At 37.9% G+C, this 15,000-nt stretch overlaps 1 protein-coding gene across 6 annotated transcripts in view; it reads left to right on the forward strand.

Moving 5' to 3' along the window:
* cdk14 (cyclin dependent kinase 14) overlaps positions 1–15,000 on the forward strand; it is a 116,096-nt gene that overhangs the window by 78,381 nt on the left and 22,715 nt on the right. For all 6 annotated transcript variants that reach the window (XM_056761725.1, XM_056761726.1, XM_056761730.1 and 3 more), the window contains 4 exons: positions 2,769–2,862; positions 9,253–9,316; positions 11,039–11,087; positions 13,494–13,633. In XM_056761725.1, the coding sequence (XP_056617703.1) occupies positions 2,769–2,862; positions 9,253–9,316; positions 11,039–11,087; positions 13,494–13,633 (347 nt within the window). The remainder of the gene's footprint in view (positions 1–2,768; positions 2,863–9,252; positions 9,317–11,038; positions 11,088–13,493; positions 13,634–15,000) is intronic.

The raw sequence follows: 15,000 nt of genomic DNA on the forward strand, positions 1-15,000 counted from the left end.
TAACATATGACAATTATTTCAGTTAAATATTCATGGATAATTCTTCACTTATGCTTTAAATATGAAGGTATGGAATTGAAAAAAAATAAGTTGGTGGAAAAAGGTTGGAAAAAGCAGGTCTAAAAACAGACTTTTTACAAGCGTCATATCTTTTCAACACATCACAAATACAAGATTACGTCAAAACATATTCAAGATTTACAGAAGACAGATGTAACTTTGTCATCACTAACGTCTCTGTGTCAATAATTCATCATTTAAGGGGAAGATATCAATGTATGAAGTAAATGTTGGGGTAAAAAGCAGACTGCATTACTTTTTGTCCATATGAGATGAGCTGCTGTCCTGTGAAATGAGCTGTAGCCGGCCACTCCGCAGGGACCCCTTGAGCCCAGGCCAGACCCAAGCTGCAGCCCACCGCTGGCAATTAAAGAGCAGAGAGAGAGAGAGACAGAGAGAGAGAGAGAGAGAGCAGGCGGTGTGATCCTGAGGGCAGTCATCCACGTGGCAGTGGGTGTCTGATGGTGATGTGGCGGTTGTTATTTCCTCTCGTCACCGTCACACGTTCATGTCAAATGCTGCAGATACTCTATGAAGTGTCAGAACAGAGATGAGCATGATTTCTGCCGGACTGTGATGAGTCTCATCCCTAAACTTATGTCTCGTCACACGTCTGCCACAGGAGCAGGAGAATCTGAATTTAGTCATTCTAAGAGTGAAGGTCATTTACATTTATACATTTAGCAGATGCTTTTATACAAAGCGATTTACAGAGAGTTTAGGGAGCAATAAGCTAATATCATACTGGAGCAATACAGGTGCTAATACAAAGTTACTAGTTTTAACAAAAGCTAGACCACTGCTTGTTGAGAGTAAGAAAGAGGGTTAGTGTGTTTCATTTGTCTGTCAAGTATTGACAGAAGAGATGTACTGCAAAAAAAGACATTCTTACTGAGCATTTGTGTCTTGTTTTTAGTAAAAATATCTAAAACTTCTAAAACCAATATACAATTACTTGTCAAGAAAAGACAAAAGATGTTTAGACAATACAAGATCTGATACGGGCTTCAACTGGTAGCCAGTGGAGAGAGATGAAGAGGGGTGTCACATGAGCCATTTTGGGCTGTTGGAAGACGAGGCATGCTGCTGCGTTCTGAACCAGCTGGAGTGGTTTGATAGACTTTGCAGGAAGACCAAGAAGAGCATTGCCGTAGTCCAACCTTGAGATGACCAGGGCCTGGACAAGGATGCTCAGTGAGATAGGGTCTAACCTCTCTAATGTTGAATGAGGCATAGCGGTATGACCGTGTTGTCTTTGCAATGTGATGATTGAAGGACAGCTGTTCATCAAATTTGGAAGGAATGATTGTAGGATTGCCAAGTGGTATGGTGAGATTGTGTTGCACCATGGGGTGTGCCATCTCAGACATCGTAAAAAAATGTAATATCACTAAAAGCATTACACGTGACATACACAAGTGTGTATAGTGGAAAGGGGACCCACAATTATTACCTTATACACAGTGATTCGCGCTCAGAAAGAAATATTGTATCAATGACTTTTATTCCATGATGGGAGGCAAGATAATGTATGAGGAATATGTTTTAAAGATTAACGCACCACTATTAACAAGGAAGCGCAGTGCAAGTTACTAGGAATAGACCCACAATTTATACCCAGATTCCCAAATGATAGTGAACGCCTTAACCACCTGCAAACAGTTAATCAGCTTATAAATCAAACTTAATGATGCTTACTTGAAAAATAAACATTTTCTTAATCGTATTTTTTCATATTGATGCTGAAATTTGGTTCTGTCATTAATCAGGTTCTCCAACTTTTTCGTTGTAAAGCCCCCTTTGTATTGGCGGCCCCCTAAATTAAGACTTATAATCTTAAACTTCAATTTAATCGGTGCCTTGCTCAAGGGTCTCACCTCAGTGGTGGTATTGAAGGTCGATGAGAGCGCTGATCATTCACTCCCCACACCTATAATACCTTCTGGTACTGAGACTTCAACCGGCAATGTTTGGGTTACAAGTCCTGCTTTTGATTGGTGGTCTTATTTTTCTTAAATATTATACATTTTTATATTTCATAAAATGCCACAAAGGATCCATCTTGGGCCGCACTCAAATCTTAATTATTTAAAACTGGAAGCTGATCGTTGATATATTAGCCGATATATAGTGCCTAAATGATAATATAACATTTTCTGAGACCTAAACAAAAGAAAAACAAGTTAAATATTAGTTCTTTTTTTTCCCTGGAAATCATGTACCAAGCCTACTTTACACTAGTTAAAGGCTCTTTAACTTTTAAACTGTTCTGGTATATTTTTATTTAATAAACAAATTTTGTATTTTCTTCCACACCAACCCAGAAAAGTGTTCTTAATAGCCACGAGTCTAACATGTGTCAAGAGAGAAAGCATTCAGACACCAATCGCCTTTGACATTTGTGCTTTTCTTCCCAAAATGTACACATTTATAAATATCTTCACACTTTATCTACATCAACAATGTTTTACTAGTTACAGTAAGTAAATGATCATGTCAGAAAGACAGCACTGTTTTGGGTTTAACTGTGAGCAGCGTACAGGTGAAGTGGTTCAACCAGAGAAGATGATTCATCATTAACAGCCTGAATTGAATTATTGTCCGATACCGATAACACCAAAAAATGACCATTTATCACTGATACCAATTTGGCCAATATTTTATTGTGCATGCCTAGTAACAACTGAAGGTTTGTGTTTGTGTTTCAGGGGTGTTGGGTGCATCTTTGTGGAGATGATTCAAGGTGTGGCAGCGTTTCCGGGCATGAAGGACATTCAGGATCAGCTGGAGAGGATATTCTTGGTGAGTTTCACTGCACATACAGCTGTTGAGAGAAATACAGTCTTTCATCTCTTCAGCGCTCTGAGCCAGACAGTAGAAATGAGGAACATTTTTCATTATTTGTCAAATAGTTTAAAGCTATTTTTACACTTTCAAATGACATCATCAGCTTGATCATTTAATTATAAGGTGCTGTAACTTTTTCTCTAGAATGTTTAAAGTCCTGCTGCTTCATGCTTGTTTTCTGCTTTAAATGTAGAAAGGATTGCAGATTTTCCGTGTGGTCTTTTCAGACTGTAAAGTCTGTATATACAGGATTTGTATTTTGTTACTCAGGTGCAGTACAGGACAGACTCTGCGTGGTCATACATATTTCAGCAGTGCTGTAATCACGTGTGCTGTAATAAATCTGGAGGATAATAATTGAAGCAGAGAGTGATGGTCACACACAGTCTATTCATCTTCACACTGAGGACATTTCAATAATTCATACGGACAGTTAGTGAGATGAATGAAGGGCCGGTGTGTGTGACACAAGCCTTCAGGCTGTGAGGGTCAAACATGTTTACACCGAGAGAATGACCCAATCCATCCATGAAAAACACCTGCCGTGTGTGCACACGACGAGAGCTGAGCCTCTCAAACAGACTTACAAACACACTTATTTCTCCAAGACATCAATGAGACTAAATAGAGAGAAGATAGAAACTGTGTCTCATTAATGTGTGTCATGAGAGTTTGATGTCAACAATGTGTCAAACTGAGCTCACATTTGTCTCGTCTGCAATCGACAGTCAATATGAGTAAAGATCTCAAACATTTCTCATCACATTTACTCAAATCAAGATGATTAAATATTCATTTTACACCTCCAGACTCTTCATGGGACTCAACAATTACACCCTCGTTTGATTCTCTTTTTTTAGTTGAGACCTGTGATCGGGTCTATGAGAGCAACCTCTGAGTTTTTTTCTGAAGAAACCAAAATGAACACGTTGAATTGTATGTACGCTGCAGAAGTTTGGTTTGAAGGAAATGCTGATTTAGGTGTTTTTTGAGGTTTGTGTTTCTCTCTGTCAGGAGGAATCTGATCCATATGGAAAGGTTGAGCGCGTCTGGCTGCTTGTTACTTCTCATTTTCTGACATTTTCACTCTGGTGTGTTTTGTGATGTCTCCTCACACGGGTGAGCCGCTCTCTGTCAGTCTGAGCAGTCGGCCGATGCTTCAGTCACACTTTAACCTCCAGATTATCCTTCATTTGAGTCTTTTTCTTAAGGCCGCTGAGAATGAAAGAAGCACAGTGGACATCTGACCTTATCATTGACATTCTGCTTTTAGACGAGAGACGCTGGTGCTGTTGTGTCTTGATATTTTATCTGCGTTTTATTCAGACACATTCAGGGTCTTGATATGACACACATGTGGATCTGGTCATGTATGTTTGTCACACACAGTGTTGGGTGTAACACTGGGTTCACACCAAATGGGAATTAAGCGTTTTGCGCGAGTGAATTACAAACAAAGTTAATTCAAATACGAGTATAGACGCGTTTTTTTTTGTTTTCATCACTAACGCAAAATTAACGAATTTATCCAACAAGTAATAGAGAGCATGGACCATGATTGTTTGCGTTTGGTGTGAACCAGCATAACTAGTTACTAAGTGATTAGTTACTGTAATTGAATTACTTTCCCCATGAAAAAGTAAAGTAAGGGATTACTCCATTTTTCCCTGTAATTTAATCACAGTTACTTCTGATGTAATTTAACTAAATACTGTGAGTAATATATGTGTGCGCAGTCGTGGAATTGACATAAAAATTCAAAGTCTAACATTGTGCTTTATTTCTCACATGTATAATACTTTGGTCAGTTAATAAGAGTACTTATGTACTTTAATATGATTTATTTGAATGAATTAAAAGAGACGTTTCATGTCTATCCTTGAATCACTGAACTTATCAAGATTGATGTAGGATATAGAAAGTCATTAGTAATAAGTAATAAAATACTGTTTGTAGAGAATCATTTGTACATTAATCTAATAACACTATTGAATATGTCATTAGTAACTAGTAATTCATTACTTTATCAGAGTAATTTACTCAACAATGATCACACACGAGTAAATCTTGATCAGTGTTTATCTGTGTTGGTGTTTATCGAGGTTATCGAGGGACAGATCATACTGTTCTTTCTTCATGAGTCTTCAATTGAATTTAAAGAGAAATAGTTCACATTGAGATTTAATATAACACATTTGTATCTTGGCTAATTTGAGTTTATTGACATTTACAGACACACACACTGCACAAACTCAATTTACTTATCGCATTCGTGTTTAATAAATTTATATGATTGTGTATTAATAAATTAAATTTAGTAATAAATTAATAATCAAACTTTTATTTTATTTTTTTGCACATTTTTGCTTAAGAATTTTAATTAAAGTGAAAGTTCACCTAAAAATAAGAATTCTGTCCTCATTACACTCCCTCTTGTCATGTCAAACCTGTATGACTTTCTTCTGCAGAACACACAAGTAGATATTTTGAAGAATGTTGTTTACTGGACTCCATTGACTTGCATTGGTTTTGTGTCCAGACTATAGAAGTGAATGGGGTCCAGTGCTGTTCGGTGACCAACATTCTTCAAAATATCTTCTTTTGTGTTCTGAGGAAGAAAGGAACTCATACAAGTGTGAAATGACAAGAGGGCGAGTAAATGATGACACAATTCTCATTTTTTGGTGAACTGTCTCTTCAGGTTGTCTTGTTTAATTACTTGAGAAACCAAGACTCAGTATTTTGGTTTTAAAGTGAATGTTTGCTTGATTTAAGAGCCTTTTAGATATTTGTTCTGGATAACAAGTGGGAATTACGGTGTAAGAAAATCATTTTTTGCAGCATGTGAGACGACTGTGATGTGTTTTCTCAGGAGAAGCATTGGAGATACAGGTGATTTCTCGTTGTGATGTAGTGTAGTGTTGTGTAATGAGGTTTGTTCAGTACTGAGGAAATAATGTCTGCCGTATTTCTTACACAGAAGTATTTTACACTGCAGTATACTGGATGATGTGGATGTGTGTGAGCCGCTGGTGGATTATATTCATGAAGTGTGTGTCAGAGAACATCACCTGAGATTCACTTCAGCAGATTAATATAGACAGAACTATATCTGCACACTCGTGTCTGTGAGAGACGTGATCACTCTGACATTTCTCTGTTTCACATTACAATTGAACTGCCTGCTTTCATTATGAAAGATTCACACACACCTACGCACACACACACACACACACATACACACACACACTTACAAACGCACACATACACGCACACACACACACACACACACACACACACACACACACACACACTTACATACAGACTCATCATACACATGTTGGGTTTCCATGTTCCATAGACAAAATGGTGTTTATACTGTACAAACTGTAATCATCCCATCTCCATCCCCTAAATCTAACAATAACACAAAACTTTCTGCCCCTTATGATTTTCAAAAAAATCTTGTTTCCTCATGGGGACCAAAAAACGGGACATTTTGTCCCCATATTAACACGCACACAAACACACACACTCATCATACACAACACACCAGGCTTGTCATGCATGCACACACACCTACGCACACGCTAACACACACACTCATCATACACGCACACAGACACACGTACACACACAAATCATAATAACGTTCATGTACGAGTACAATCTTAGTTTCACATCACATAAATCAGGTGTGTGTCTCAGTTAACTTTAATGTAATCTCAGTTCACACACTGTACAGAAGAGTTATGTTCCTTTAACTCTTAATCACCGACCTTTCATATGATTGTGTTTATATTAACATTCTGTGTTTGTGAGGATCACATTTTGCAGATGCTTTTATCCAACAGGACTTATATTTGCATTATACTTCACATTTTGTGTCTGACTATGTGCAATCCTGCCATGCTCTGACCACTGAGCCACAGGATCAAACATCATGTCATCTATCAAACCTGATCTACAACATTTCAATGATTATTTTGTGGGAGTTCCTGTGCCGGTAGCCCTGCATATAACTTCACATCGATGTTGAGAAAGTGCATCTTTAGTCAGTGTTGTCGTGTGTCCCTGTGTTGACACTGATGACACCTCTGTCCAGACAAACATGTGACATTTCACACTTAATCAAAGGAAGTGAACCATGTGAACGGTTCAGCTGCATGTAATCTCACCTCTCGCCATTTTTAGCTACAGTACTGACACCTGCTTACAGTGAAGTGTACACTGTGTTCTGTGTGAAGTATACTACACTACACAACTTACACATCACTCACCATTGCTTCACTGGATTCTGTTTAATTTCACGTTAACTTTAGGTTGTATTGAAGGATCCACAGTTTGTGTGGCGTGTGTGGAACACATCTGTTGAGTTTAATGTGTCGTTCCTGAAGGTGACTCCATCTCAAAGATTCATGTGACTGATGTTTGATGTCCACAACTCAACCTTTCCCCCCAATGTGTGTTCAATATAGAAGACAAAATACACTGATGATTGCTTTTGCTCCTGAGTGGAGGCTTGTTTTAGACAGAGAGAGAGAGAGACAGAGACAGAGAGAGAGAGAGCGGGTGAGAGAGAGAGCGGGTGAGAGAGTGAGAGAGAGAGACAGAGAGAGAGAGAGAGAGAGAGAGAGAGCGGGTGAGAGAGAGAGAGTGAGAGAGAGAGAGACAGAGAGAGAGAGAGAGAGACAGAGCGGGTGAGAGAGAGAGAGTGAGAGAGAGAGAGACAGAGAGAGAGAGAGAGAAAGCTACAGAAGAATGACAGGATTCTGTGTGAATGGTCATATCTCAGTGACAGGAAATGTGTAATGTATTTGTTCTGAATGTGGTTGACACACACACACACACGCACATCTACACGCACACCCACACACACACATCTAAACACATCTACACACACCCAGGCACACACACAGACACACACACCTACACACAAACACACGCGCACACACACACACACACACACACGCACATCTACACGCACACCCACACACACACATCTAAACACATCTACACACACCCAGGCACACACACAGACACACACACCTACACACAAACACACGCGCACACACACACACACACACACACACATCTACACCCAGACAGACACACATATCTACACACATCTACACACACCCAGGCACACACACACACACACATCTACACACACACTCAGGTTTTGGTCTCATTGTAAATTGTGTTATGACTTTAAAAAGGAGAATTGTTACCGAGGTCTAATGTCAAAAACAAACAGAATGTTATGATTGATGCGTGACTGTGACCACAATTATTTAGTTGTGTGTTTGCGAATGTGTGTTTCAGCGAACATGAACATCAACAGAGTGTGATGGAGTATTCAGTCTGTTGTGTGTTTGTGTGTGTTGACATTTAATGTATTTAGATATTATAAACATGTGATTATTTAATTATATAAAACTTAAGTTCAGGTCACTGTGATCATCATCAGAGCTCATACAGAACACTACTGCCCTCTACTGGACACACGTCATGCGTTAGGATGTCTTTAAAACGTAATAAAAATGTATCAATAAATTGAGAGAAAGTGGGCCTAAAAAAGTATTAAAAAGTCTTAATTAAAATCCTTGGTATTGTATCATCTTTTCATATTTGTCCAAAGAGGTCATTTGTTAAAGTCTGCCTGAATTGAGTCATTGTGTAGGTGAATAGTGAGAGGTCCATTTACACCGGATGTTAAACAACATGGTTGACTAAAGGAGAAATATGTTTAGTGGTGCTCTTACTATCAGTTTATGTAAGTTAAAGTCTCGCCAATGTAACTGATGAAAACTGATGAGGTCTTAAAACATATGGAAAGAGTCTTAAGAAAGGTCTTAAAAAGTCTTACATTTATCTCAATGATATCAGTAAACACCCTGAGAGTTCATCTTTCACATCTTATACATGAACATCGAAGATGTGATGTGAGAATATTTCATTCAGTAAATAAATCTTCATTGTCTCAGAATTTGTCCTATCGTGTGACAAAATGTAGAAAAGAAACTAATAATGAAGATAAATATCTCTCATGCTATTTTATATGATGAATATAAATACTCATAAAATAAAACAATGTAATAATGTTTGTTCTCTAAATGATGTTACGTCACCATAGGTCACATGTAGGATTTATTCCACTGATGATTGTTCCTCACAGATGTGTTTGTGTCTGCACTGCACTTTCATGCCGAAATGTGTCAAACTAACAGGACTTCTGCATGTCCTTCTGTATTTGTCTGAAAGCTGAAGGTCAGCGTGGTTTGTCCTGCAGCTTCAGCACAATGCCATGTGATTGAATTGTGTGTTTGTGTTTGTGTGTGGCAGGTGGTGGGAACCCCCTCAGAGGACACATGGCCAGGTGTTCCTGCTCTCCCGTACTTCGAACCAGGTACACACACTGTTCATCTGACTGTGAATGTCACACACAGACACACCCCTGAGAACACGAGCTGTCACGTATCCCATCAGCCAGCGGGCTCAGTGTGTCTCAGATTGATGAGGAAGGCCTGCTGATGAACTTGGCATCTGCTCATAGAGAGAGAGAGAGATTATTTTTCAAAAAACTTTAATTAACATTTACATTTCTTATACTGTTTTAAACCAATACAAAAAAATATGTATGTATTTCAATCAGAAGTCTTAATTGAATCAAAGCTGTAAAAACTTATAATGAGATGTATAATATCTATAATATATTTATATAATGAGAGAGAGAGATATAAAACAAAATGAACCCTCATTTACGACAAATAGAATTGGAAACCATTGTTACATTTCTAAAATGAGGCCTGGTTTTACAGGACTACAGTAAGTACAGTAAGATTTCAAGACTCATCTGTGCTCAGCTGAAATATAGTGACATTCATTTTACTACATTTGATTTTCAATACATCTTTGAATACATTAAACCTTAAATCATGGCATCGCTGGTGCAGTACACTATCAGTGTGTTCTTCATGTAGTCTGTGAGTGCACACCGCCCTCTGCTGAGCGATGACATCATCACACACACACGTCTAGAGCAGATCTCTGGAATAAACTGATGTGATAATGAAGACGTGTGTGTGAACACAGACCATGTGCGAGAAACCTCACACTTTCATACTCTATACAGCAGTGAAATAATCAGTATATGAAACTGGATTGGATCAACCATAGAGCCTCCATGACTGTACAGCTCTCTTTTATCAAAAATATTTAAAAAATAAATCTGTATGTGTCTCTTCCTTCAGTAGAACACAACAGAAGATAGTTTGAGAAATCGTATTGTGTTCATACACTGTAAGTCAATGGAATTCAGTGTTGTTTGACTATCAACATTCTTCAAAATATCTTCCGTTGTGTTCTGAAGAAGAAAGAAACTCACACAGGTTTGACATGAGAGTGAATGCTAAATGTTTTGTGATGTGTGAATTCAGTGTGTTTGTACAGGTGTAGTTCAGTATGATAACAGCAGAGGGCGCTCTGCACTGCTCTTTAATGACTGAAAGGATTGAGAATGAGTTCAGAGCGTGTGTGTTACTGACTGTATGAGGTCAGATCACATCATGTTCTTCACCAAAGATCTCTCTGCAGTTTAAGAACACTAGAATACATCATGATGACACTGTGGGATTGTGAATAGTTCTGGTTGTGTGTCGGTATGTGATCATATCATGATGAAGTTCTTTTGGATTGAATTGATTTGCTGGTTTTGGTCTGTGTTGATCCGGTCCACAGGAGGCAAAGTTAAATAATTCAGATGTGATGTTTGTTCTGAAGTGCGCTCACTATTTCTGCCATGTGTACTGTAGTATGTACACTGTGTGTTTTTGGCATATACATTTAGTAAAAGTTAAGAATTAGGATATTTTTCATTAAAATGCTTTCTTTAAAAGATGACGATGCAATTGTATTTGTTCTTTTATTGTGAGACTTTTTTATTGCATGAAATGAACAGAGAATACACAAATGACAAATAGCACACACAAAAACAATAATAATTAAAAGGATCAATTAACAAATGTATTATGTGACGTATCATCATGTTTATTATTATTATAGTATTGTGCATTATTGTCAGATTAAAGCGCTGTTTCATATTGTGTGTTTCATGTCTTTATTTTCCCAGATCGCTTTACTGTGTACAGTCCCAAGAAACTGAGGCAAGCCTGGAATAAGTAAGTGTTATCAAATGTTTGTGTGTTGTTGTTTTTTGGCTTTGGTTTGAGTATTTCTCTGCGTTTTATGTCTGTGAGCTGTGAAAGAGAAACATCTGAGAAATAAAAAACATGAAATGAATTGTTGTGTTAAATCATTTGAAGCAAGTGAATGCGTGTCACTCAAGTGCCGCTTGAAAGGTTTGGTTTTGTGAGTTTGTGCACGTACAAAATGTGTTTTGTGCTGTAAAGAAGAAATGAAGTTTAGATTTATATTTAGGGAGAGACTGACACAGAGTTATTTTATAGTTGTGGTGAAGCAGAATGTGATGTTTCTTAAAGCCTCTGGCTGTGTGGTTCACCAGTTCATGAGTTGAGAAATTTAGAAACTCACAAGTACACAACCACAGAACAAATGCTTGTTTATTTCAGTTGTGAATATTTAATGTGTGTTCTTTCATGTGCTGCTTCTCACAAGCATCAGTACTCCAGCTTTATTCAACTTTAACCTACTCAACGTGTCTTTATAAAGCCTGTAGCGCTTCTGATCTGTCAGTCAAATACACTTGAATTCTCAAGTCCACACGCACACATGATTGTTGGCTGTTAAAGGGACTGCAGGGCTTCATTTCAGTGTTTTTACACACGGCTCTGTTCAGAGGTCTGTTCTTAGCCAGGACACATCACACTACTGCACTAAAATCACAAAACACAACTATTCTATCTCAGCGATTTGATTTGTTCAGACATCAAGAGGAAACACAGCAGTAACACATGAACAAAACCGATTGGATATTCTCATTTAGAGTTTGATAATAATAACTTTATGACAATATGACATATCGCTTATTGCTCCCTGAACTCTCTGTAAGTCGCTTTGGATAAAAGCATCTGTTAAATGACGTAAATGTTAACTTTATTTAATATTGCACCTTTAAAAGTAGCATCGCAAAGCGCTTTACATGACCAAAATTCTAAATAGAATAGAATTCAAACAAAATAACAACAAGATATAAACAAACAGAAATAAATACAAGAAATTAAATGAAACGCATAACATACATATAATAATACACAACAAATGTAAATAAAGACAACAGTCATTTGTCACTTAAAAACAACCCTAAAAAAGTAAGTTTTAAGAGAAGTTTTAAAAATATGTAGAGATTCTGCGTTTTTAATCTTAGAGGGCAGAGAATTCCATCATTTTGGGGCCAGTGAGGAAAAATCCCTGTCGCCCATAGTACTTAATCCAGTTGCCGGAACAGTTAAAAGATCAGCTGCGGTAGAACGGAGGTTTCGTCCTGGGGTGTAGGGTACTAAGAGCTCTGACAGATATTGAGGAGCTAAATCATTTAAGGCCTAAAAGTCAGCAGGAGAATTTTGAAATCAATTCTAAACTTGACAGGAAGCCTGTGCAAGGTTTCTATAATAGGTGTAATGTGAACTCTTGCACTGGCTCTAGTCAAGATACGAGCAGCAGAATTCTGTACCAACTTTAGTTTACTGAGGGTGGTTTTTAAGACTCCACAACAATGCATTTCAATAGTCAATTCAGGGAAAATCAAAAGTGTTGATTAACTTTTCAGCAACAGAAAATATCAACATGGGCGAATGAGAAAATAATACTTTAACTGTGTTACAAACATGAAGATCAAATGTAAAGCAATTTTTTAATTTAGTTTGAAACGGTATAATTGAGCCATCCACATTGAGGGTTAAAGGCTTTGCTTTACGTACCTGGTGAGGTGAACCAATGAGCATCACTACAGTCTTATCACTCTTAAGACAGAGAAAATTCATCAAGAGATACAATGTAAAAGAAAAGAAACAGCCGCTTTAATATCAGTTTCTGAATGTATGTACAGTTTATCTGGGTGTCATCTGCATAAAAATGAAAATTAAGACCGAAGAGACCTCAGAAGTTGGCCAAGAGGGAAATGTACAGACTAAAAAGTAAAGGGCCCAAAACTGAACCCTGGGGAACACCCCATTAGACCACACCAACCTTTAGTGAGATTCATTCTGAACGCTGACAAACATTCAGTCTACATTACTGATTAAAAGTTTCCCTTCACTTCTCAGATATGTTTCTAATGATCTTGAGAATATTTTCATCTGACGTTGAATGATTTATAACGTCAGAAGCGAATTTTGTGGACAAAACTATAATGAGTTTCTTTCATTAGTTTTTTAAAAGGATGAATTTGATTGAATGATGACGGAAAAACTGTTTGGAATATACTGTATATGAAGTCCTTCAGTAGTGTTCCAAATCAAAACTCATTCTGCTCTTTCTCCACTGAACAAAGATGTTTCCAAGCCGCACATTAGCAGGAGTGAGAGACAGATTGACCTGAAACTGTATGTGCTTCTGGTGTTCTTGGCACTATTATAACTGTGTGTGTGTGTGTTTCTATCTGTCAGGTTGGGTCACGTAGATCATGCAGAAGAGTTGGCCTCTGGATTTCTCCAGTGCTTCCCAAAGAAGCGTCTCTCAGCCCAGACGGCTCTCCATCACGAATACTTCAGTCATCTGCCTCCACGACTCTGGGAGCTTCCTGACAGTCAGTATACTCCATACTAACATACTACATCCTCATACTTTATACTGTCCAGTGTGCTCAACACGCTTGTGATCTGCAACACTCTATCCCACAATGCACTGCACGTGTGATTTAAAACTCTGTGACATTGAATATATTGATATTTAAAAGTTACATTATTATACTTCAAATGACTGTTTATATGTATTACATAGTATAAAAAGTTCTTCAAAGTTTGAGGTTACAATTTTTAGGACAATTAACACATTAACTGTGTTAAACGAATAACTTTTGTTTCTAATCAGAACGTTTAATCAACTGCAAACAAAATGATCAAATTACCACTAAAGCCAGCGGAAGGAATTAAATGTGAATCTGAATGTGTTTTTCCGCCCATCATGGCTGGTAATTCAGGTCAGATGAGCTGGTTTTGAGTTTTAAACACGCTGGAGGCCTTTAGTGTGATGTGATTGGTACCCATAATCCGCGCGAGACCCCCGCAGAGGACGCTGACAGGCGGCAGGACAACATAATCTTCTTTAACACACAAAACCCGAGACCTCCATCAGAACAGCAGAAATATAAAACTGGTGTCCTCATTTACCCGTGCGTCTCACAGTAAAACTGATACTCAAGTTAAAGCCAAAGAAAACGTCTGGCGTGCGATTTAAATATGAGAATGAGTTTTTTAATTGAACAGATTAGACGTGAGGCTGAATTAATCCCTTTATCAGCTCACAGCAGGTCGTTTGCTGCAGGGGGGAGGGGAGGGGCGGAGTTCTGTGGTGGGGGCGGGGCTTTGATGCTGCTTTTGAAGACACATCACATGAATTCTGTTGTTTTCATGTGAGGTTTGTAATTAAAATGTCTTTGTTTGGTACAGCAGGATTTTACAAACGAAGAAGACGTGTTTGTTTTTCTTTCGTTCGACACTATGACTGTCACTTAAAGGGATTTAAACAAACACAACATTGAAAATGAACATCATTTGTGCTACTCTTGGCAGTGTTGCTATAAAACCGTGTGGCCTTTATGTTCAATTGTACATTTATTTCATTTGGTTTCCACTTACTGATAAAAACATGTTCCTGTATATTTCATATTGTGAGGACCTTTGCATAGAAGCATCGGCCGGTTTTGAATGTTTTACGAAAGTAGAGATTGTCATTTTCTTCTGTATCGTGACGTATATCCGAGTGAAACAAATTCTGAAATGAGAACAAATGTAGGCTGGACTTAATTTTGTTCATCCAGTACTGATCGGATCTTTAAAAGTTGGGTGTTGCCAACAAAATGGAGTCAGATTTGTAGTCCAGTTTGCAATCTGTCAGTCGTGACCAGAAGTCGTTTCCAGGGGGGCACATTATTAAAGATTACAAGTGCAAATT

Source organism: Triplophysa dalaica, chromosome 12, assembly GCF_015846415.1.
Source record: "Triplophysa dalaica isolate WHDGS20190420 chromosome 12, ASM1584641v1, whole genome shotgun sequence".
NCBI lineage: Eukaryota > Metazoa > Chordata > Actinopteri > Cypriniformes > Nemacheilidae > Triplophysa > Triplophysa dalaica.